Source organism: Molothrus ater, chromosome 2, assembly GCF_012460135.2.
Source record: "Molothrus ater isolate BHLD 08-10-18 breed brown headed cowbird chromosome 2, BPBGC_Mater_1.1, whole genome shotgun sequence".
In the NCBI taxonomy this organism is placed as follows: Eukaryota; Metazoa; Chordata; class Aves; order Passeriformes; family Icteridae; genus Molothrus; species Molothrus ater.
Window position 1 is genome coordinate 47,945,887 of NC_050479.2, and position 23,651 is coordinate 47,969,537.

General features: G+C 44.6%; 1 protein-coding gene and 1 long non-coding RNA gene across 2 annotated transcripts; one reads left to right on the forward strand and one right to left on the reverse strand.

Annotated features, from left to right (window-relative positions):
* Positions 1-5,437: 5,437 nt before the first annotated feature.
* On the reverse strand, positions 5,438-7,488 carry LOC118689622 (uncharacterized). Its single transcript, XR_004980656.1, has 3 exons — positions 7,407-7,488; positions 6,080-6,190; positions 5,438-5,938 (listed from the first exon to the last, which is right to left on the reverse strand). It is a non-coding gene; the product is annotated as an uncharacterized LOC118689622 (long non-coding RNA).
* Positions 7,489-14,805: 7,317 nt separating this feature from the next.
* Positions 14,806-21,360, forward strand: SPRY2 (sprouty RTK signaling antagonist 2). Its single transcript, XM_036390946.1, has 2 exons — positions 14,806-15,608; positions 19,589-21,360. Exon 2 carries the CDS (start codon positions 19,640-19,642, stop codon positions 20,573-20,575), a length of 936 nt encoding a protein of 311 aa, XP_036246839.1. The 5' UTR covers positions 14,806-15,608; positions 19,589-19,639; the 3' UTR covers positions 20,576-21,360.
* Positions 21,361-23,651: the final 2,291 nt, after the last annotated feature.

Genomic DNA, 23,651 nt, shown 5'->3' on the forward strand with positions numbered 1-23,651 from the left:
TAAATGTCTCGTCCCACTGTGGAACAGGAAAAACATTCCTTATCATGCTGTAGTTGCTTATCAGAAGCTGTTAAGGAAACAGAGAAAGAGAAAAGAAGAGAAGAGAAAGAGAAAGAGAAAGAGAAAGAGAGAAAGAGAAAGAGAAAGAGAAAGAGAAAGAGAAGAGAAGAGAAAAGAGAAAGAGAAAGAGAGAATACGTTTGTGGAGAGTGCTGAAATTTGTTAGGCCCTTCAGATCTAAGGATAGATAAGCCTCAGGGAAAAGCTAGATATGCATATATTTCTTTAATTGGTTTCAAATGTGTTTTCTTTGAAATGTCTCTGTACTAAATAAAGATTCTGTTTCAAGAAATTTGTTTGGTCGTAGTGTCAACCATTGTCATTGATTTTGGAGAGAGAAGAGTAAGACAACCTTCAAAATTAGCCATAGTATTCTGGGACTGTGGCTGAGAACATTGTTTGAAGCTGAGAGTGTCCCAAATTTTTCCAAGAGTTATTTGATCTGTACTGTATGTGCACATTGATATTTTGACCTTGGCCAACCTTGAGGTTGGCTTCAGCCATGCCTGTCTGCATAAGATGTGCTTTCCCCATCTGCACTACACCAAAGCCTCTATATTATACCGAAGTAACCCCTACTGTATTTTTTTTTCTTCTGAAGCAAAGCTGTTAAAGATCTCCCCTCTGACAATACAGCTCTTCTTCCAACTATATCCTTCCTTTGCAGAAAGCAAAGTGGATTAAAAAGAGGCAGGAGATAGGAACAATGGACTGCAGTTGATGGGCAGCATCTTCATCACTTCTCTCCAGTAAAGACAGCACAGAAGTGTCATTATAGAGCCAATGTCTGCTCATTCCTCTCACTTCTGATCCACTCCTCAAGGGGAGCTTTGCACTTCTTCCTCAAGAATACCTGACCAGTGATGGTTGAGTTGTTCAACCAAAGGTTTTGCACTGTTTCCATGCTACAGTTAGAAAAAAACATAGTTCTTGTTCACTTACACCAATATTTCCACTGAAAACAAAAGCATATCCAGGTAAGAGAAGTAATAAATAAAATAATAGTGTGTTGGCATTATTTTTGTCAAAATCGTCAAAAAGCATTGTATAAAAAAAAACTAGTTTGAAAAAAATTCTTCTCTGCAATTTGTCAGTTAAAATTGATAAATATAATTTCACAAATGAGTGATTTTAAAAGTCACAATAGCTAAAAATAATAAATTGCCTGTGATAAATTGCAGCTCACTAAACCAGTTCAAATGGTCATTTACTAAAGTAAAATATTACCATGTATTACCATTTGTTAAAGGAAAAGCAAAGACTTACTTAATATTCATTAAATAATTAAATTAATAGGTTACCTATATTAATAACATAACCTCCAAAACAGCTAGAATGAAAAATAGAAGTCATAGAACAGCAACACTCAGCCTAGGTATGATTCTCATGGGAAAAAACAAACAAACAAAAAACCTGAAAATAGGAATAATATAATGCTATTTCTCTGTTGTCTTTCAGTGATACCCTAGGTATGTCTTTTTCCCTATTTGTCTGTAGCTTATATAACAAGAAGCAGTGTATTCAGGCTAGGCATAAGCATAAATGCAGAATCATGCAGCCTAGCTATGCTTTCTGTTTCTTTCTCAAACCCTTGTTTCTGAAAAACAGAATGAGGGGAAAAAAGTCTTAAATGGCTTATTATTTATGACACTTAACAAAAGCAGTGCCACTAAATGTATAAGTTTTTTCGTGCTGAAATAGTGTCTACCTAGGAGAGGAAGGACTGGCTGCCCCGGTGCCAGCAGAGGGAGCATAGAGCATTGCTTTTTGTGGGCTTCAAACCTGCGAGGGGAGCTTTGTCCCTTCTTGTTCCAATTTCCCCCCCCACTGAAATGTTTTTAAAACTTAATGATGGCACACTCCGTGCTAAAAGCACCTTTTTCTGCATCACAAATACGGCTGTGAGGTAACACAGGTGTCAGATTGCTGTAGGACAATTAACTTCTAGCATCTGGAACACCAAGGTACACACAGGTAGGGAATTTCACCAAGATGAGACCTAAAATGTCCCAGGGCACGGTGGCTGTATTGTGTAACAAAAACGTGTCTTCAAATCATCCCCACTTAGGGGCAGAACACGTGCCCAGGCACAGCAGCCGCTGCACGGAGGGGAGATGCTGCTCTGCACAGGGCATGTTTGTGCACAGCTGCGTGTCCAACACTCCTGTGCCCAGCTACGGAAGGGGTGTGACCTGGGCGTTGTGGGAATCAATTAGCTAATGAGCCTTATCTCCCTGTCGTTACTCAGGTAAAATTTCCACTAAAACTTCCACGTGTCTGAAGCCAAGCAACTGCAGAGCTTCTGAGGATGAAAGACGTGATGTCTGCGCTGCTTGCGCGGCTGACAGCAGCAGGGCCTACTCACCCCCTGACTCCAGACAGAGGGAAAATGCGTGTTAAGCCCTTCTATGCATTAGAAGATCCACACAAAGGACTCCAGAAAACTTAAAGACAGAGTCAATTAAGGCCTTTTCTTTTCCTCATGATTCTCATTATTGGATTCTCACAAAATTGGATCCCACTTTGCCATGCCTTCAAAGGGACTCTTGTTAAAGCAAACAGCAGCACTCACCATCTTGCAGGTTTTATTCCCAAGTAAAAATCTCATTGCAAAATGTAGCAGACAGACACATCCTTTGGCTCCCTGACTCTCCCTAAAAGAGTCTGGAACCATAAAGCTTCCAGAATCAGATTTTCATAAGTTGAAGCCTAAGGTTGTAGAGGATCTTCTCATGCACAGTTACAATTGCATATGCATAGCTGGCTTTTGTACATACAAATGGAGCCTGTACACTAGTGCATGGCTCAAAGGAATCTAGACAGCTATACAAAAATACACATGGGTCTCAGTTTTTGTTTTATGAGGTGAATTAAATGAAGGGGGAAGAAGAAGGTGATGGGAAAAAGATGAAATTCAGACCTCATCAAAGTCAAGGGTAGTTTTCCTACAGACTTCAAAAGAGTCAAAACTTCATCTGTTGCATTTACGTCCTACTGAACCCAGAGATATGCTCAGAAACAGGTTTCAACCTCAATTCATTTGGCAGCCCAACTTCTTCCTGGTTGAATGGTGGAAGCACTGACAAGAATCTCAAAAGAAAATTTTACTGTGATCTAAATCAGTATTCCCAGTAGTTCCCAATTTTTCTGGCTGTCTGGGCAAATACCTCCTTTTGAGAGCCAGTGGGAGCTTTCTACCCCAGCACTTACAACTCACATAGCCCAAACTAGCGTGTTCATGGAGTTCTCCATTGGGCTGGCATGCAAACTAGCCCCATGTTTTCCAGAAACCATGAATTTGCTATGTAATTCATTCCCAAGCTGCTACTCCTGGGAATAGCTTACAAGCTGGACAAATTGAGTTTGCAGGCTGTATTTAGCCTATACTTTGCAGAATGGGTGTTTTTCTTCCAAGTTCACACTGTTTACAGCAATCTAACTAAGGACCATTAACTGTCTTTCAACAATGGCTTACATCTTTCTTGTGGGAAGAGAGTGGGGGGGAAATGTGGGAAAAATTCCCTTCCTGTTGTCAAATTTAACCTTGGTCTCCGCAATTCCAACATTGCTGACACTGCCAGACTCATGAACTGAGTAAAATCCTGGCCACACTAAACTTGATGGCAAAACTCCCTTTGACTTTATTAGAGCCTAGATTTCACAACAAGTGTTAAGGGAGTGTGACTGCAAGACTGAGGCAAAGGCAAAGTAAAAGCAAGAACAGTTTCTTCACTGCAATCCAGAGAAAATGCATGGTTCTCCAGGGCAATAAGGCAAGCAATAAAAATATAAATAAATATATAAATAAATTAAATGGATCCCCTCTTCTGACAGTTACTAGTTCTTGGCATTTTTTTCTCTCATCTTGTCATCTACAGACACCTGTCCAGCTGAACTTTCTTCACACTTGACTGCCCAGTTAAGCTTCTCTGTCAGCCTTGCTGTCACTACTCTTTCAGCACATGATGTCAGCTTTCCTGCCATCTTGATGTCACATTTTCATATGGCAGGATTCACAGCCTTAGCTCACAGACCTGTTTGTACATTGGAAGAAAAATATTTGTCATACTTGCTTCCCATCCCCCATTAAAAAAGAGCTTAGCTGAGTAGGAAAAGCCTGTCAGGAAAGTACTGACATTGAGTTTCTCTGCCAGCAGTGTTCCAAAACATTGGATTTTTTCTTCTGCCTTCCCAGAGATGAGAAGAATTGAGAAGTGAAGGATTCAGCTCTGCTAGGCAATAAGCATACATACACTATGATGGCTTTCAAGTGCTCTTTTACATGTAGGTCAGTGAACAGCAGAGGTTTTCATCCTAGTTTTTGTTTGGTTGTGGGATTCTTTTTCTCCACTGATCTAATGGTGGCTAAGCAATCATTTTGCACTTCTGGGCAAAGGCAATTGCAAATTTATTAGCTGGGCGTTTTTATACTGTTCCCCAGCACAAGAGACACACCTCAAAGCCCCCAAGGTGGCAGGTTCTAAAATGTCATTCATTTTAACAGCAAGATATTGCTATTCACTATGTGAGCAGACTTTAGGTTAGTTGGTATAATGTGACATATGAGAATGTGTAAGTCTTGGTCACAGTAAAGAAAAGCAAGAAAACAGGTTTTTACAGCAAAAACTTTCCATCATGGGTTCCCTTTGCAGGACATGGATAACCTCTGACTTCCATATGGTGCTGGATTCTCAGAGGATGAAAGTGAGCAATGGTAAATCACCCCAGATGAGTATCTCCTCCTCAACATAATAAGCAGTTTATGTATCCGGCTGCAAAAGTGTTCTAGGAAGTTGCCAAACAGGAAGGAGATCCTTGCCTGGAGTAATTTGCAAGCTAAAGGCTGGATCCTACCAAAGCATCTGGTCTGAGGTTTTGAACAGCTTTTACTCCCATAAGATTTCAAAAGATAGTTAGGAGGGCTATGTCTTAGAGCATGCTGTAAGGTTTGGCTAAAATTGCCTGTAAACTAGTCTCAGGCACTTAGCAAGTCTATGTTACCTTAGTCTTTAAACTACAGCAGAGATGTGCTGTGGATAGATGAACTGAAATTACACCCACAAGAAGATGAAATTATATTAACACACACACAGACATATCATAGTGCAAGTGAAAGACAGTAATAATACTCAAAAAAAAAAAAATGTAAATCCTTCTTCCCATGGCCTGACCTACCAGTGCAATCATGTTAAATTGATAGGTTAATGTCATGGAGTGAACTGTGCAGATCACACACTTAAACCTGCTGCCACACACCTCCTTTCTCATGACCATTTTTTTCAATTAAATACCCTCTGACCACTCGTAAGCCAACAGTGATATTCTTTGTATCTTGTTAATAGGTGTCATGATAAAGAGATAAGAACATATATCCTCTGTTTTGTGAGTAAGGAGAATCTAATGCAGCTGCACATTAGTTAGTTCTTCCTTTTTTGCCTTGATTTTCACAAACCCCAAACCTTCACAAAAGTTTGATTTTCTACTTCATCCTCCGGCTTTTCTGTCAGTTTTTTTTTAAGAGTTGCATTTCTGGCTAGAATACAACATTTTAGTCACAATGCACGGACATTGCAGAACATTGCAAAGAATATTTGACCCCTGCTTTTTATTTCCTAAGTGTAGCATCAGTTCCAAGCACTGAATATATTGGCAGAATTGGGCATTGCTAAATGGCAACACTAAGTCTAACAGATCTGGATTGTAGTTAGTTAGCATGCACTAACTACCTCATGTGATGGCAGGAAATGACAGCTCCAAGGCTGAAATCAGATCCAGGCAGGTGGGCTCCTAAAGGGGGTTGGTGCAAACAAAAATGTTGGCCCGTGTGGATCCAGCTGCAGCAACAGAGCCTTAGGTTGCAGAGGCCTTAGGAGAAAAAGCTGTAGTTGTGTTTAAAATTTAATGCATCCAACACATTATTATGCACACACATCATATATGAAGCATTACACATGGTAACGGCATCGATACTGCCTGTATCAGACAGTTAAGGGCACTAAGTAAAGTACAGAGGTACAGACCTGCCTACAATGAGACACATCATTAATTCTCAGGTTCGGGGTTTTCATTCCCCAAATATAATCGATGGGCTAAGTCCACGACATCTTTCTGAACTCCAGGACACAGAGTTCCTGTGAAAGAGAAGAATCAGAGCGAACAGCTTTTCCTTGCAAACCACGCAGATCACTTCCCTTGTTGCGTGGAAGACAAGGGATGAGCTACTCCAGTCACTGGAGCAGATGCAGAAACCAGTGGAAACGTGGAGATAAAAAGTCAAAGCCCAAGGATTGGCTAATAGAGAAAGAAGTGTTGTAATTGCTAAATCACCCAAACCGCTTTGCCAAACTTTGACATGCTTGATTTCCTGTGCTTAAATAATTTTTAGGCTTAAAAAAAAAAAGGGCGGGGGGAAGAGGGGGGGGGGGAAGGGAGGGGAAGTGCAGAAAAATAACCAGCTGTTCCTTGTATAGTGCAGGAAACATGTATGATTTATGGCTTTAAGGTTATTTTTGAAGGGGCTGCCTGTGGCAGCCGGAGTGCCGGAGAAGTCACTGAGGCCTGTCCACTTGAAGGGCTCAAACTGTTTCCTGAGCAGCCCTTCTTCACTCGTCACCTCCGACAGCTCCCATTGACAACGTGTGACTGGGGCCCCGGAGTGTTTTAAAGCCGCGGGGGGCCGGGGCGGACAATGGGGCTGTCAATTACCTTTTCCCCCGTTGTGAAAGGGGCCGGCGAACAATGAGCGGGCGGCGGGGGGCTCTGCCGCCGCTCCGAGCCCGCCGCCCCCGCCGGGACAGGGTGCCGGAGGTGCCGCACGGCCAGCCCCGAGCTGCCGCCGCCGCCCCCGGCGCTGGAGGGCAGCGGCCGCCCCACAGCCTCATCCCCTTCCCCGTCCCCATCCCCGCTCCCCATCCCCATCCCCACTTCCCATCCCTGTCCCCACTCCCCATCCCTGTCCCCACCCTCATTCCCCATCCCCGCTCCCCATCCGCATCCCCGCTCCCCATCCCCATCCCCACTCCCCACTCCCTGTCCCCGTCCCCATCCCCGCTCCCCATCCCCATCCCCGCTCCCCATCCCCGTCCCCGCTCCCCATCCCTGTCCCCATCCCCATCCCCATTCCCATCCCCACTCCCCACTCCCTGTCCCCCGCTCCCCATCCCCATCCCCATTCCCCATCCCCGTCCCCGCTCCCCCATCCCTGTCCCCGCTCCCCATCCCCATCCCCACTCCCCGTCCCCGCTCCCCATCCCTGTCCCCATCTCCATTCCCCATCCCCATCCCCGCTCGCCGTCCCCATCCCGCTCCCCATCCCGCGCCCGCGGGGGAACGCCCAGGCTGCGCTACCTAGATTGTGCCTTTAAAAACTTCCTGTGTGCCTTGATGGCTTGCTGAGAGGACTGTCCATCATACAGGCGCTTTGTCTGGCAGTCACTGCCATTTGAATTTGACTGACTGAGGAAGCCCGAGTTATTTGTAAAGAACAACAAGGCTTTTCATTCATAATTTCAGTGGGGGGACAGGGTGCTAATGACTGAGCTTGAATAACCAGGGAATGCGGTATTCAAGGCAGGAAGAAGCCCAACTGGCTGCCAAATGAGAGGAAGGGAGGGGAGGGAAGGGGGATGTAGGTGAAAGTGCTTGTGTGAAAAGGCAAACAATGAAATCGGGATCACACGCATGTATACAAATACAAATCAGGTTCTCAAAAGGTGAGACAGGCAAAGACAGAAGCAGGAAGGAGAGCGGAGGAAATTCCCGTTTCTATTTCATTGACTTGCCTTCAAAACCAGCCTCTGCAATGCTAAATCCGAGAGGGTCTCAGCAAAAGGCTCTTCCCTCCTGCCTTCCTCTCACCACAGAGAAAACGCTTTCCCTCTCCTAGTCCTTTTTACCACAGAAAAAATCCTTTGGTTTGAAGTTGGGCTGAATGAAGATTTTGCCTTTGCAGCTTAAGCTCCAGCTTCGAGCAAACCTGAAAGTACAACTACTAGCCCGGGCTGTGGGCCCAGCATCTACCATCTGTACTTATAATTTGACATACTGACCATCTAATTTTGACATACATTTACATATATTCTCTAACTCTGCAAATAATTTATCCTCACAGAAGTCAAACTTTACCTGATGCAAAAGCTATTCAACTAAATAAAGGTTTTTGTCTTTATTTCTATTGTCTACATTGGGATTTCGAATAAGGCATTAACAGAAATTTCCTTAGCTGAAATGGATTTTATAGAGCCATAATTTGTGTCCCTGTGGAGAAAACAAATCTACGGAGCTAAGAAAGAAAATGGAAATTGAACAGCACATACTTTCAAAAACACAACTGCTTTGACACAACGTAAACCGTCAGACTGGATATAATTTATGCCAATTTGAATTGCGTTGTGAGTAAGCAACAATAAGAAAACTTAAAATATGTTAAACGGTTTAAACACTTAACCTCAAGAATGAAGGAAGTTTTCCAGTGGGCTTATTTTGCAAGCTTGTTCTGTCAGATGCAGTGGATTTATTGTCTAAGTTTGTAATGCAATTTCCAATGCTTCCTTTAGCTTTCATTAATTAGAACACCATCCTAGGAGCTGCACTGGACAGCTGGATTCCCTCCCTGGCCTGGAGCACATAAGACTTTCACTCAGGCTCCAGAAGGAGTCAGGGGCTTATTTAGGAGGAACAGCTCCAAGATTCAGCTTCTCTATTAATTTCTGCCTTTGTATCTGTGGGACTTATGAAAGTAACAGACTTGCTTAAAATACAGGAAAAGATTATTACAAAACCACAAATGAGATAGGAGTAACTACATCAGATGCAGAGATGGAAGTTTAGAGGAACTCTTTAATCAAGAGGTGGGAGTGGATGCTCCTGCAGAGACAACCTTGTTTAGATAACCAAACATTTTGTCCTCTTCCCTCTCAAAGTAAGATAATTGTCTAACAGTTCATAATTTTTTAAACTGTTCTGATTCTATCAGACACAGATTCTGAAATTTTGTTTGGGCAGAAAGACTGGAGGTCATGAAGGAAATTAACACCTTGGGCCTTCATGGGAAGCAGCATGTAAACAGCCAGAGACTGAACTGGGACCTGAGAGTCCTAGTCCTTTATTTTGAGATAAGTTACCTCTTTCTTTCTTCCTTATTTTTTCTCACCTCTAAAATGGCCAGTAACATCTCCTGAAAACTAGTTTGAAATCTGTGGAGAAAACTGTGATAGAATATCTAGCAGTTTAATTATTGTCATGTCATTGATATTGCTTTTATAATCAGGGGGAAAAAAGCACAGATCTGACAGCAGAATCAGGGTATTTTGCAATTTTAATTTTTTCTAATTGATGTAACCATGTAAACAGTATTTTATTTTGATTGTGTTCTGATTTTCAGACAAGTGATAGGGAAACAGAAGTTTTTATTTTCCTTTTTGTGCAAAATTCATTAATCTCCAGGAAATTATTCTGTCCTGCATACAACACCTCTGCTTTCAGGATGTACTTGTATGCTTGTATTCAGATGAACACAAGTCTTTCACAACTGAGGAAAACAAAAATAATCTCAGTAAAAGGATAAACATTATACTTTTTTAAAAAAACATTTGCTCAATCTGCTTCCTTTTGTTTCCAGCAAAATCTGTAAGTCTGACTTGTACATATGCCTTGACTGACACTCAAGATTTATGTTACCAGTTGCTAATCTCTAGGAGTTTCTCTAGGAGTATTTCTTTAACTCCAGCCTCCAATACAGAAAAATACCTTATGTTCTGGGAGCAGAGTGTCAATCACAGCATGGAGGTCCATCCAGGCTGCCTTGCACTTCAGAGAAGAGCAAGCTTCTTCCAACTTCACTGCTCACAGTACCCAAGATATTAATTTACCTTTCTGCTACTTATTGCAGTTTAGAGCTAGTTCAGGTATCTCTACATCAGTGGTTTTCTAACTGTGATCTGTGAATTCCTATGGACCACTTCTAAATGGGAGGTCTCGTAATTTACCATTTTCTAAAAAAGTCTATGCTTCCCTTATGGTTTTTTTTTTCTCTTCTAAAGCACAGAAAAAGTCTACAGACTGAAGAAATTTGAAAACTACTGTTGCAAACCACAGCAGAGATGTGATAAGTCTCTTCATAAAACCTCCTTTCAAATTTCCCATAACTTCTAACATTGACCTCTTCCATTTCTTCTGAGTCACTTTAATCCCAGGTCAACACATAAATGTCTGCATCCTGCTATAAAATATTTTGGGAATTCCCAAACCAGTGCTTATTAACATTTTAATAGACAATCAGTTGATTTTGCATAAAATTCTAGTAGAGTCAAGCCCAGTGTTATCAAGCCTCTAACTGAATGAATCTAGAAAATTGCAGAGTGTTTGCAGAGTTTCAAACACTAACAGACTAGGCCTGTCTATGCTGTCATTCTTACAATTACTTCTACCATAGAAATCAAAAATATTAGAAGGAATACCCTACCAAAAACAAATACACCATATACACCATAAAAAGCCTGCTACAATACCAGCTTAGCAAATAAACTTCACTTAGTCCCAATACATGGCCAAATTGTCCAACTTATGAAAATTTGGTCTCAAGAAAATTTGGTATTTGAGAAATTATAAAATGCATTGTATAAGCTAGAAAGGTTTATAAAGTTGAATTAAAAAAAAAGAAAAACAATGCTGATTTTATCGAGGACACAAATATAACCAAATAACATTGAATGACACATCAAAGAACATGCTAGCTTTATTAGAACAATTTACATGCAAAAGCTCCACATTATATTACCAGTACTAAATGTATGTATCCTTCATGATAATTTCAGAAGGTACAGGAAAGAGCTTTGTTTATTCTTTAAGTTTACATAAGTATATTCGGTACTCAACAAATACTGGCAACTGTCCCTCTATATACTGGGGCAATCACCAGATGGGATAAAGTAACACAGGATCTGGCCTATATCATCTTTAAGAAAGGTGTCTATCATGAGCTAGATCTGAAAATAGCAGTTTAATCGGAGAAGATCTGAGCATCACTAAAAGCAGGAGACTAAATCTCCGAGCAGCTGCAGAGCTTGTGCATTCCCAACCAGAGTGGCAGGTATCAGTTCTTTCACGTGTAACAGTGCTGATCCTTGTCCCACCAGACTGTGTTCCTAGAACTCAGTGTTCATTTCCCCCCTTTTCTCAGGGAAAGAGAATTCCAGGATTGCCTTCAGGTAAACTACAACAAAAATTGCAAAAGCAAAACTAACAGTACTGAGTCAAGGATCTAATTTTCTTTATAAGTACATCCACCTGTTTACAGTGCAGTGTGTTTGACTTCTCTGTTTCTCTCTACAATTTATCTAAACGGCCTTATCTGCCCTGAGAACCTCAATGAAATATCAATAGACAAAAAAAGCTTTACACTTTTAAAAAGCTCTGTCATTCCTTTATGTACTTTAGCTTATTCAGAGTCACAAACATGGAAGATAATCAATTAAAGGTTTAAGTTTTGATGGAACTTCTGAGCATTAGAAGCAATGTGCAGCCAAACTTAGTCCTTTTAGGATGTGAAGAATCAATATTCCCATATCATTGCATTAACTCATGAGATAATGCATGAAATGTTCTCAAAGTCAGCAAAGTACTGCACTTTCATTCCCTTGCAGGAAGAATTCCTTATGAATGAGCTGCCCTCTCTTTTCAAAGTAAAGGGGAAAACCACTTGTTTTCCAGTCCTGGTCCGAAAATTGAATCAAGCAAAAACCTGTGGGACAATTTCATGATGAAGCAGAAAAGTTTCAGCTATTTCATATGGGTGTCTGTCATGTCATACACTTTTCAAATGTATATTCCCCATTTTTTACCTCAAGCCACTGGAATTGCTACTATTCACATATATCATGAACATACAACACATATACACATAAATACACGTGTATGTTGGTATGTACACAAATATATATATATATACACAACAGTTACATTTCTCTGCTGAGAATAAACTCAAGAACCTCGTCTCAAAAATAAGGCCTACTTGGCTTAAAAGGAAAAAAAAAAAAAAAAACCCAAAACCCCCCCCCCCCAAGAAAACCCAAACCAAAAAACAAAAACCACAACAAAATCATGCAGTGGTTAGAGCAAACCACTAGGGGAAACATAATCACATGCATTAAGCCATTCTCCACGACAAGAAATGTGAGTGATACATGAAATCCTCCAAAAGCTGGTTCCAAGGTACCATCAGATTAAAACTCTGAGAAATCAGCATTGAAGCTCCAACATGAACAACACAAGCACACACACAAAAGACCACACTTAATTTTTTGCAGATTTGTGCACTATTGATTGTTTACCTTTGTGCCAGTTAGCACACAAATCTTTGCACACAAATCTTCTCTTTCAAACTCATCAGTACCAGGATGCTGTATTCTTGGGGTTTTTTCTGGCTTTATTTTTGGCTGGTTTTTTTTTCTTTTTTTTTTTTTTTTTTGAGCTATAACACATTGAAGCTTCACCATTTTGCACGCATGACTGGCAGTGCAAATAAAAATAGCTTCACTGTTTTTATCTCTGCCTTTGAGACTACTCTCTGTATTAAGTGTATACACCTGTAGTTGAAAACTGGTGTGGGAATTGATGATTGTACTACTGACCAAAGGATTTTAAAATGGTGTTATGAACTTTCCAGCTTAAAACACTATTTATGTACTCAATATAAATGATGATAAATAATTTAACAGACCTTTCCCATGTGTATAGGTTTGCACAAAAAGTTCTTAACCTATTTTTGACTTTGCTATGTGGGAGGAAGTAAATTTTTGTCTTTCTGCAGTGAGGGGAATATTGTGTTTACTGTTTCCCGGATATTTTAACCCGTATTTGTCTCCCACAGCGGAATACCGTGGATTGCCTTGCTGACACAGAGCTCGCAGCCTACACACAGGGCACATCTCCGAGGATGCTCATGTCGCTGCCCGGCGCATCCTCATGGAGACGCCCGGCCGCTGGGTGTCCCGTCCCGCGGGGAGGCTCAGGGCAGGCCTGCGGCTCCCTCCGGCGCTGCCCGGCGCCGGGGTTGGTGCCCCCGCGGAACCGCCCTGACCCGCTGCCCCCCGCCCCGGCGCCGCGCTCCCTCTGCCGGGGACAGCGGCCGCGCCGCCACCGCTCCCCGAGCCCCGGCGTAACCCAGCCACACCGGGCTGCGGCTCCAGCCCCGGGGCAGCCCCCGCCCCGGCGGGAGAGCGCTCCGTCTGCGGGCCGGGGGTCGAACAGGGTGGGGAGGGGACGGACGGCCGGGCTGCAGCAGTTCTGTGCGGGCTAGGGAGCGATGGAAGCCGCTTGAAAGGAAAGAAACGAGCCCCGTTTAACTCCGGCTGACCTTATTGTCACCCGAGTACGGAAAATAGTTTGCACGTCAGAATGTTACTGTGGAAGAACGGATACTTGAGCATAAAACCACGAAAACCCGAAGGCCGCCCATGTGAGACACAGCCCTCGTTATTTACACGTTTTTATGGGGAATGACCACCCCCTCCACAGAGCGGTGACCAGCAGGTGTAGGAGAGGAAGTGCCTGCGAAATCGCCTCGAGTAGTAGAGGGCTGGCTGGGGCTTTGCACCGCGGGCTGTCCATGTGAATAGTGCAGCGATTCCTGCCGTACACACGGTGTGTATTTTAAGCAGTGCCACACGTGACACGGGAACTTGGTGCTCGGTGCGCGCCTGCCTGGGGACAGGGCTGCGCGTACAGATACGTGCCGGCGCAAGATGCCCGCGTCCAACCAGCCGCAGTGGCCCCGCCAGTGCTTCCAGCCCGTACCAAAGGGACCGAGCTGTGGCCGTGTCAGGAAACGCCCAGAAGACAAACAGTCACGTTCGCGAGCTGCTCGCAGACCGTGTCCCCCGCACGAATGGCAACTGACTAAAATAAAGTTGGGGGGGGGGGGGGGAAGTTTGCAGCGCTTTTTTAACTTATAAGAAAAACCCCCACACATCCAGCCCCCCTCAGCACAGGCGAGGGGACCCTGCTGGTGCCAGGGACGCGGCGCACCCCGCGGGCAGCGCCCGAGGCGCGGGGAGCTGCCGCCCGCTCCGCGCCCCGCTCCGCGCTCCCGCCCGGGCACGGGGGCGCCCTCCGCGCCGCCTAATCGCATTAATCCGCGGGACAATGCCCCAAGTAATCACCCTTCCTGCTCCCTGCGCTGCCGGCGACCGGCGGCTGGAAAGGGCGAAGCGGGGGAGGGGAGAGGCAGAAAGTGTAAACTTTTATTCCACTCGGTTAAGAAAAACGGGTGGGAGGCAACGGGGAGCACCCGGACACGGGTCTCCCGAACGCCCGCCGCGGCGGGGAGAGCGCGCCTTCCTCCCCGCGAGAAGCGAGTTCCCCTCGGTTTCCCTGCAAACCTATCGCCGCCTGCCTCTGAGTAAATACACGAGCACAAAAGCAACCCCGAGCGGCGTGAGACCGCGCACGGAGCAGCCTCCCGTGAGCACAGGCTGCGGCCAGGCCCCGGGAGCGCGGCTGCCGCTCGCCCCGCGCAGCGCGGGGAGCGCCGCGGACGGGCCGGGGCCGGGGCCGGGGCCGGGGCAGCCGGGCTGGCTCGGCGGCGGCAGCGCTGCCCTTTTGAATGCCTCCCGCAGCTCTGAGTGCTGGCAGGGCGCTGGGAGCGCCAGTGAATGTAGCCCCGCAGAGCCAATGAGCTGGGACCGGATGCGATATATCCTCTGGGACAACAACTGCTCTGTTCCTCCTCAGATCCACATGACGCCATTTACTGCTGCTTTTGCAGAGAGATCACCCTACCTCCTCCGGAAAGAAAAAGAGAGAGAGGGAGAGAGCGAGCGAGCAGAAAAACGCCGAGCCCCTACAGCTCAGATCTCAAATCTTCCTCCTCCTCCTCCTCCACCTCCTCCAAACACACAACAACAACCACCACCACAAATCCGCTGCGCTCCCAAAACACCCCCCCGATTGCAAACCACAGAACTGCCTGCAACACACACGCTCGCAGAGGGAGCGAGAAAGCTAAGAGGGAGAGAGGGGAGAGGAGCCTGCAGCAAGCAGCTTCTCAGCAGAACGGCTACATTGCACAAGCTGCTTTTTTGGAGGAGCTCAGTGGAAGAAAGCTCTGGGATTTTATTTTAGATCCACTTTGTTTTGTTTTCTTTGGCTTTTCCCTTTCCTCTTGATCAATTTGCAACAGCAACAAAAAAAAAAGTGACTTGGTGTTGGCGATCCGGCCTCCTGTTCATTGAGGAAAAAAAAGGAAAGTGTGTGTGTGTAAGACTGAGTGATTTTTAGTAGCAAAGAAAACCCACCCCGATCCGGAGAGGTGTTTTGATTATTATTATAGTATATACACGCACACACGAATATATAATCGATCTGGGGAGAGGCACGTAACTTTGCTGTGGACTTTTTTTTTACATGGTGATCATTCTTACTCTAATTTGCAAGTTGGACTAAAGCAGAGTTTGGAAAAGAATTTTTTTTGCTTTAGGGCTGGATTTATTTGCAAACCGCAGGAAGAAGAAAATACAAGAGAGAGGGGTTTGGTGCAGCGCCGCGATCACGGTGAGAGCCTTTTCCTTCTTTGCAAAACAAGCTTTTCAGTAACCTCCTCCACCCCCCCCCCCTCCCTCCTTTGGTTGCTCCAAGAAAACTCGTGGAAATGTTTGAGGCCGATCCCTTTTCCATTCGTACAGGTTCTCCCTCTCCCCCCCTTCCCTTCTCCTTCCTTTCTCAGAGAGGAGCTGGAGGTGGGATTTCGGAGCGGTTTCTCTCCGGGGAGGGGTGGGGGGACCTCCGCGGGCTTTGCGGGCTGCGCCGCGTTCGTGCCCCGCCGCGGTGCCCCGGGGGTGCGGAAGGCTGCGCGGGGGGCGGAGGGCTGCGCGGGCGCCCCGGAATGCCTGCGGGGGCTGCCAGCGGGCCGGGGGTGCGCTCCTAGGAGCCACAGCTCCGGCGTGTTCTCCGTGCTGCTGCTGCTGCTGCTGCTGCTGCTGCTGCGGGGGGCCGGGCACGGGAGGTCCTGCGCGCTCCTGCCTCGCCGGGCACGCGTGGGTTTCCGACAAGCCCCGGGGGAGGTGAAGGGAGGGCGCAGCGGGGCTGGCGAGCGCCGGGGCTGTTGGTGCCCCGCTCCTGGGGGAGAAGGAGCAACCCGCCTTGCAGTGCGTGATTTGCGCCTGTCTCTAGTGGCGTCAGGAGATCCGTGCGATTCGGAAGTGAGTGCACGTCTGGTACAAATATATACGTGTGTGTGCGTGCGTGTGTGTAAGCTTAGATACTTCTCCTGTGATGAAATTAATTCGATCTGTAAGACGAGGAAAGTCCTTCCCTAGGTTCTTGTATGCAGAGAGCATGTGTGGAGGGGAAGGATAAGCCATAATTTTTACTTTTTTTTTTCTTTTTCTTTTGTGGGTTTACTTCGTGACAGCCCCCTTCCCCCATTAAAAAAAGAGAAAAAAAAAAAAGAAAAAAAGAAAAAAAAAGCTGCTGGTGTTTTCAGCAAGCTGTTTGTGTGTCACTTTGCCCCACCCCGATGGTAAAGTCCCTTTTGCCCTAATCCATAGTCTGATCACACACTCGGCCCTTAATGGGGGTTTCAAAGCACTTTGAAAGAAGAGGAGGTGGTTGGTGTGTGTGCGGTGGGAATGGGGGTGGGGGTGCCTTGCACAGGCTCCGGCCACAAACAGAAATTCACGGGCAGAGGACTTCTCTCCCTTAGGCTTCGCCCTTCCCCGGCCAGCTGTACACGGGATTTTTCCACAGCAGGCAAGAAGCCCCTCGAGTTTTAAACCTCCCCAAACGTGCCGAACGCGAAACCCGTCCCCCTCGCTCACCCTTTTGCCAAGCCCAGTTTGAAAGAAAAGAAAAGTTAGCAATCCTGGCACTTGAGCTCGGTGAGAGTGGACTTTGGCTCTTAGAAGTGGGGAATAGTGTTATCACACACATGCACACACAGGCAAATCTGCTTCTCTCGCTCTTGGCGGATGCAAAGGGGAGAAGTACTGGGTCAGAGGAGGGAGAGGTGTGCCCTCCCGTCAGGATTTTCAGGCAAATGTAGGTTTGCAAATAAGTGTGCTGGTTCTTTGCACCCTGTCCTGTTAGCGGATCTATGACGGGGAGAAAAAACGGGGAGCACCCTGCTCGGCCCGATGCCCCACTGGAAATGCCTCCCGGGTCCCTCCGGGCTGGGGCGGAGCGGGGCGGGCTGAAGGTCAGGCAATTTGCAGAATATGCGTAAAATAAGAGGAGCTTTTCCAGCGGCTGGCTTTGTGAAGTTGAATGGGTGTTTAGGGCAAGGCGAGAGGGGGTAATCTGCCTTTTGCCCAGCTGTCCCGGAGGTGTTGTCTGAACCGTCTGCAGGGCGCCTGGCACTTCCCGGGAGGGGAAGCTCCTTTAGCATCTCCTGGGGGAGGGCAGGGGGGAAGAGTTAAAAGGAAACATGGGTTTGACTTTCTGATAAGGCGGCTGAAGCTGCCCCCTCCCACCTCCCGGCCCGGAGGATGTCTCCTGGTTATCTCCAGGTTGTCTGCACTCTCCGGCGGGCGAGGGGCTGTCGCCTCCCACCTGCTGCGCGCCCCCCGCCCGAGACGGAGCTGGAGGCGGGGAGGGAAGCGGAGAGCGGAGGCTGCTTTTCCAGCTCCCACCTTGGCGTCTGAGGGGGGCTCCGCCACCGATCCCGGGGTCGTCTGAAGCGCCTTCAGGTCAGGGTCAGCTTTGCTTTTGCAGTGAGTTGTCATTTCTGGAGAGGCAGGGGCTGATCCGGGGTACCCTCCAGGCTGCCCGGGGCTGGTGGAAACCTGGACGCGGAGGAGACATAGGGCTGCCAATTCCTCTGAAGAGTGGGGGAAAGCATTTTATTTTCTATTATTTCCTATCTCCAGATAGTTTCAGAGGAGGTGAACATCTACTTAGGCTGTTGGTTGAAACTTTTGGTATGGCAGAGGTTTTAATTTGAAAGAAAAAAAAGGATAAGCAATGCTTCAAGCCAAGTTTGCAAGACTTTTTGGGGGAGTATGGGCGGGGGGGGGGGGGGAAAGGAGCACTGTAACATACATCCTGTGTCCAAAACCAGGATTTAGCAATATTTAAAATAAGTAGTCATTCTTAAAAGTTAGAGATTTGTCTATATGTTTTTATTTTAATTTTTTTAAGAAAAAAAGACTTGAAGGAGGGGAGCCAGGACTTAAAAGGTTAAATGTTTTGCATTGGTGTTAGAATAAAGACTATGTCTTGAGGTACTCTTTGTTAAACTGTTTGGCTATATTTTACTATTCTGCAGTACAGTATTATTGTTGGTAACTGATGTGTACAGAGTAACACTATGGTGCTCTTTCTAGGTATAATTGAAGACATTGTGTGGTCCTTGTAAGAAGTTTGGTTCCTGCTTGGGTTTTAATTGTAGAATATTGTTCTGGATTTTTGTATAGGTAATTGGATTTTGGAGCCACTTTAAGATATGATGAAGGCAAAACAAATATTAACTAATTTAAAGGGCAGTACTTGAAACTTGTGCATATTTGAGTGTGGAAGTTATTTACAAGTTCTCATCTTCTGTGTCTTTTACTGGCTTCTCATTTAAATTCTAAAGTCTGCATTTCTACTTTGTAGTTAACGATCCTTTCAAGTAATATTCACAATCAAGTAGACATCATGGATGCTGGCATTATTTGATTATGTTATGCATGCCTCTATCCCACAAGCCACTCTTGATCATATTTACAATTTGAAATGTAGTCTATGGAATTTTTTACACATAGAAAAAAACAACAACCAAACAACTGTGGTAACATTGCTTTTGTAGTTTTGAGCCTTAAAATGACAATCACAGTGGTGTGCCCCAGTATGACACACACTAAAATACTGGAGAGAGGTATTTTTACTTGTGCTGTTGAAGTTTTTGGTAGCACTAACTCATTTAATGTCTAACCTCAAACATTTTATTGCTATTTAGTGTTTTTCTTGGGACCATTGGTATTAAACTAGAATTTCCTATTTACATCATGTAAAGTTTAATGTGCAAAGAGACTAGCCTACCAAAATATTATCCAGTTTTGAACAAAATTGGAGAATTATATGTCTGTCATCAGCAGGTCACATTACACTTGCTAAATACCTGCAGGACAGTTTGGTTTTTTTTTTGACTATAAGATTTTCAGTAGCCTGATGTGAAAAGAAGTGTCACTTCAAGTGGCTGAAATGTAATCACTTTAAAGGCCACGGTCTAACCAGAAGATAGCCTGAGAAGCCTCAGTCAGCAGGAGTAATACCTAGACTTTCCAGAGCCACAAATTAAGTTGCATGGTCCTAGGAAAGACTCCTAGGGATTTTTAAAGGTTCTTAAGCTCTCCACAGCAGTAGGCAGAACAGGCCAAGGGAATTTGGTCACTCAGTTGACCGGTGCCAGTGCTTGTCCCAGACGTGACTCCTTTTTTTAATGGCTGATGCATTACTTGATTGTCTGCGGTGCTGTGGGGTCCTGCAGGTTTGAAAAGCTGCTGGAGAGAGCATGAGATGTGTTTCAATAGTGAATCCTCTCTTTTTTGCTCCAGGATTTCAGATGTGTTCTAAGCCTGGCGGGGTGAGCAAGCTTCTGGGCACTGATGGAGACTCAGCACGGCAGTGGGTCGCAGCCCTTACTACAGGCTCGGCGTGACAGTGGGAGGCCGCACGGGGAGCCTGACCTGCGGGATGTCCTGATGCAGCAGGTCCACGTCTTGTCCTTGGACCAGATCAGAGCCATCCGAAACACTAATGAATACACAGAGGGACCTACGGTGGCTCCACGGCCGGGGGTCAAGGCTTCTCCTCGGGTAACAACCCAAGCCAAAAATGAAAGGCCCCATGGGTTGCCTGAGCATCGTCATTTTAGCCGGATCCAGCACACACAAACACATGCATCTCCTCGAGCACCTCTGTCGCGGTCCATCAGCACAGTCAGCACGGGCTCACGGAGCAGTACGAGGACAAGTACGAGCAGTAATTCGTCAGAACAAAGACTTCTGGGATCATCTTCGGGGCCAGTTGCTGATGGGATAGTCCGAATGCAGCCCAAGTCTGAGCTCAAGCCGAGTGAGCTGAAGCCACTGAGCAAAGAAGACTTGGGAGCACACAGCTACAGGTGTGAGGACTGTGGAAAGTGTAAGTGTAAGGAGTGCACTTATCCAAGGACCCTGCCCTCATGTTGGATCTGTGACAAGCAGTGTCTTTGCTCAGCCCAGAACGTGGTTGATTACGGGACTTGTGTTTGCTGTGTGAAGGGCCTCTTCTATCACTGCTCTAATGATGACGAGGACAACTGTGCTGACAACCCCTGCTCCTGCAGTCAGTCACATTGCTGCACTAGGTGGTCTGCCATGGGTGTAGTGTCCCTCTTTCTGCCTTGCTTGTGGTGTTACCTACCAGCCAAGGGTTGCCTTAAGTTGTGCCAGGGCTGTTACGACCGGGTAAATCGGCCTGGGTGCCGCTGCAAACACTCCAACACCGTTTGCTGCAAAGTTCCCAGCGTACCCCCCAGGAACTTTGAAAAGCCAACATAGCATCGCTAGCCAGAAATACTAAAGTAACAAGGATCATTATTTTAACGTACATATGCAACCAACTAAGCATCTATGGTCTTGGCACTGTAGTAGAAGGGTTGGGGATGTACTTTGCTGTTTGCAGTGAAATGCTTTTCTGTGTGTGTCCCATCTTAACTGATACGCTTGTTAGAATCCAGCTAGTGGCATACAGGGGAAAAAAAAGGGATGCAGTACATTGTGACCCACATATTGCATAAGCTAAAGCAACACAGACACTCCTAGGCAACTCTATTGTTTGTGAATAGTACTTGCAAAATTTGTAAATTAGCAAATGACTCCTTTTTTTTCATTGTTTTCTGCCAGAGATAATGTGCTATATTTTTGTATATACAATAATATTTTCAACTGTGAAAAATAAGTGCTGTCATAAGACATGGCACAGTCACAAAATATTATACTAATATGTTGTACATTCGGAAGAATGTGAATCAATCAGTATGTTTTTAGATTGTATTTTGTCTTACGGAAACCTATTACAAGACTTTGATTTCCCTTTGGACTTCATGTATATTGTACAGTTACAGTAAAATTCAGCCTTTATTTTCTAATTTTTTCAACATATTGTTTAGTGTAAAGAATATTTATTTGAAGTTTTATTATTTTATAAAAAGAAATATTTATTTTAAGAGGCATCTTACAAATGTCACCCCTTTTTATGAGGACGTCATAGTTGCTGCAAATAAGGGGTGAATGATGCATATGTTCACTATAAAATAGAAAATATATTAACGTTTGAAATTAAACTGGGCTACTTGTCATTTTTTCCCATTTACTGTTCTGAGTTGGGAGAATTGATACTTATAATTGCAAACTTTACAGTGCTATAGTCACAGTGAGCCTAATGTGAAACCAAAAAGAGATTTTTAAGTGTCTTCTTTTGTTCTTGTTTACTTCTTCACCTGAAAACAGCGCAGGCTTTTTGCTCCCTTCCTTTCCACAAATGTCCCATATACTGTTCCTACAAGAGAAAAGGAAAATGAACATAGGAAAATGCATTAATTCATTCCAGACTAGGACTAATAGGCACTGAAAGCTTGACCTATTCTATAAGTGATGAACTTTTGTGCTTCAAATAGGAAATAAGTAATCATTCACAAAAAATGTTAGGCTTGCATGGCTTTACTCAGTGATGAGAGAGAGGAGGAAAAAAATATAATTAATACCGTCAATGCAAAAAGCTTGCAGGATTATTTGTTAAAGTTAGTAGAGTATGCCACAGGGAATGATAGATCTGAATGCAGTCCAGCCTTATGTCAAACATTTGCCTCACTTGTAAGAAGAAAGTTGCTTGATTTGTCATTTGTGGCAGTTACCTTCCACTGAGGTCAAAATCCTTTCCCTGCCAAGTTTCCCACCGGAAGCCTAGAGAATGATTTACCTTTCTTTATTAACAAACTATCATTTCCTGTTCTGAGCATGTCTCTCCAAGTTTAGAGGTCTTAATGTTCAATTTTATTTATACATTTCTTAGGCTGGCATTTAAGAATAGTTGTAAGTATTTTTAAGCTGATGCTTAAAAAAAGTCTCCCAACCCTTTTCTGAAGCCCCTCCAAGATAAACAAGTTATTACTAATAAAATAAGAACTCACTAAAAGTTGAAAACCAGAGCTTTGAGTAAATGTTCTGTCTTTTTGCCCCTTAATTTTCATCTCAGGTCTGGTGTTTGGATGATTTTACATAGGTCTGTAGGACTCAGAAATCTTACACTGTGTGTTTGTGCATATTGGTTATCAATCATCAAGTGAAATTAAAAAGTGCTTGTTCTCTTACTCTTTTTTTTTTTCCTTACCTCTCTGGTGAAAAATGTAAGCTGGTTTACTTTCTGCACCAGCTGGCTGGATACTTTGGTATACAAAGACGAACAGTATATATTTTGCTTTATGAGTGGAATTTGCCAGAAAGAGGGTAGCTTATGTTACCTGACATGAGTAGTTTGTCCATATTTAAAGCACATCAGTATACTGTAACTGAGTAGTGGACTGTATATATGAGATTGTGCTTGGCTGATAAACAGAAATTTTTATTACTTAATTATGGGGTTTTTAGCAATTTTGTTCTTGAAGGGGTTAATAACCATCATATGTTTCCATTCACTGAATGTAGTTCTTGAATTAGGTTATGTGCTTATGCTTAAACTGTTGTGGGCTAGTCTTGCTGATTAAAACAAACATTAGGAGAATCTTTAGGCTCTGTCTTGGAAGCCCCAAGTCCCACTGATTTCAGTAAATACAGTGTTTTCACTGGACTGATGAACTTGACAAAACTGAAGGCAAGCCCAGTCTTTTCAGTGATTTATGTTTCAGTTGAAGATAACTCCACAGAAAGCTGAAAGTAAAACTGGGAAACTGGGATGGCTGAGCAGCACAGCAGTCAAAGTGGGTGCAACTCAAAAGTCCTACCAGCTAAAGTCCAATACTAAAATTGTGCATGTGTTTTCTTCTGCAGTATAGTAAGTTCTCTGTCTGCCTAGTTAGGTTCTAAGGGAAAAGAAAAACCATCTTCTTGTTGGCAGTGAAATTTGAAGCTGGTTTAAACACTGAGCAATGGTTGTGACCTTCCACTTGGTTCTTGTGAGGATAAAATAGGGAGTCCCACCTACCCCAGGTAAGCCCATTACCAGAAACTGGGCAGGATGTGTGACTCTTGGGAGCAGGGATGTAGGGAAGTGTGGCCTGTTGGGCTAACTACGGCACTGGGGTCTAGGCTTCAGTTAGTATGGATTGATGTTTGTGCCCACTGGACTCTTAAAAGCTGGCTTGTGTATATTAGTTAACATCCTAATATTGCACTTAATTAGATAAGGTTTAGTATTCTAAATAAAACCAAAATCTTGCCTCAAGCAGATTAGATTGTTTTAATAAGAATTAAGAGGACTTTTCAAGTGGATTGAGATACTGTTATTAGGGCATGCCTACTTTATCCTTTGAGATAGGAAAGTGGAGGTCCAAGTAAGGAAAATTTTCCATACACAGGTTTTGGGGATAACCATGAAAGTCAGGCTTGGTATACATCCTATAGGACTTTAATTTTAGAC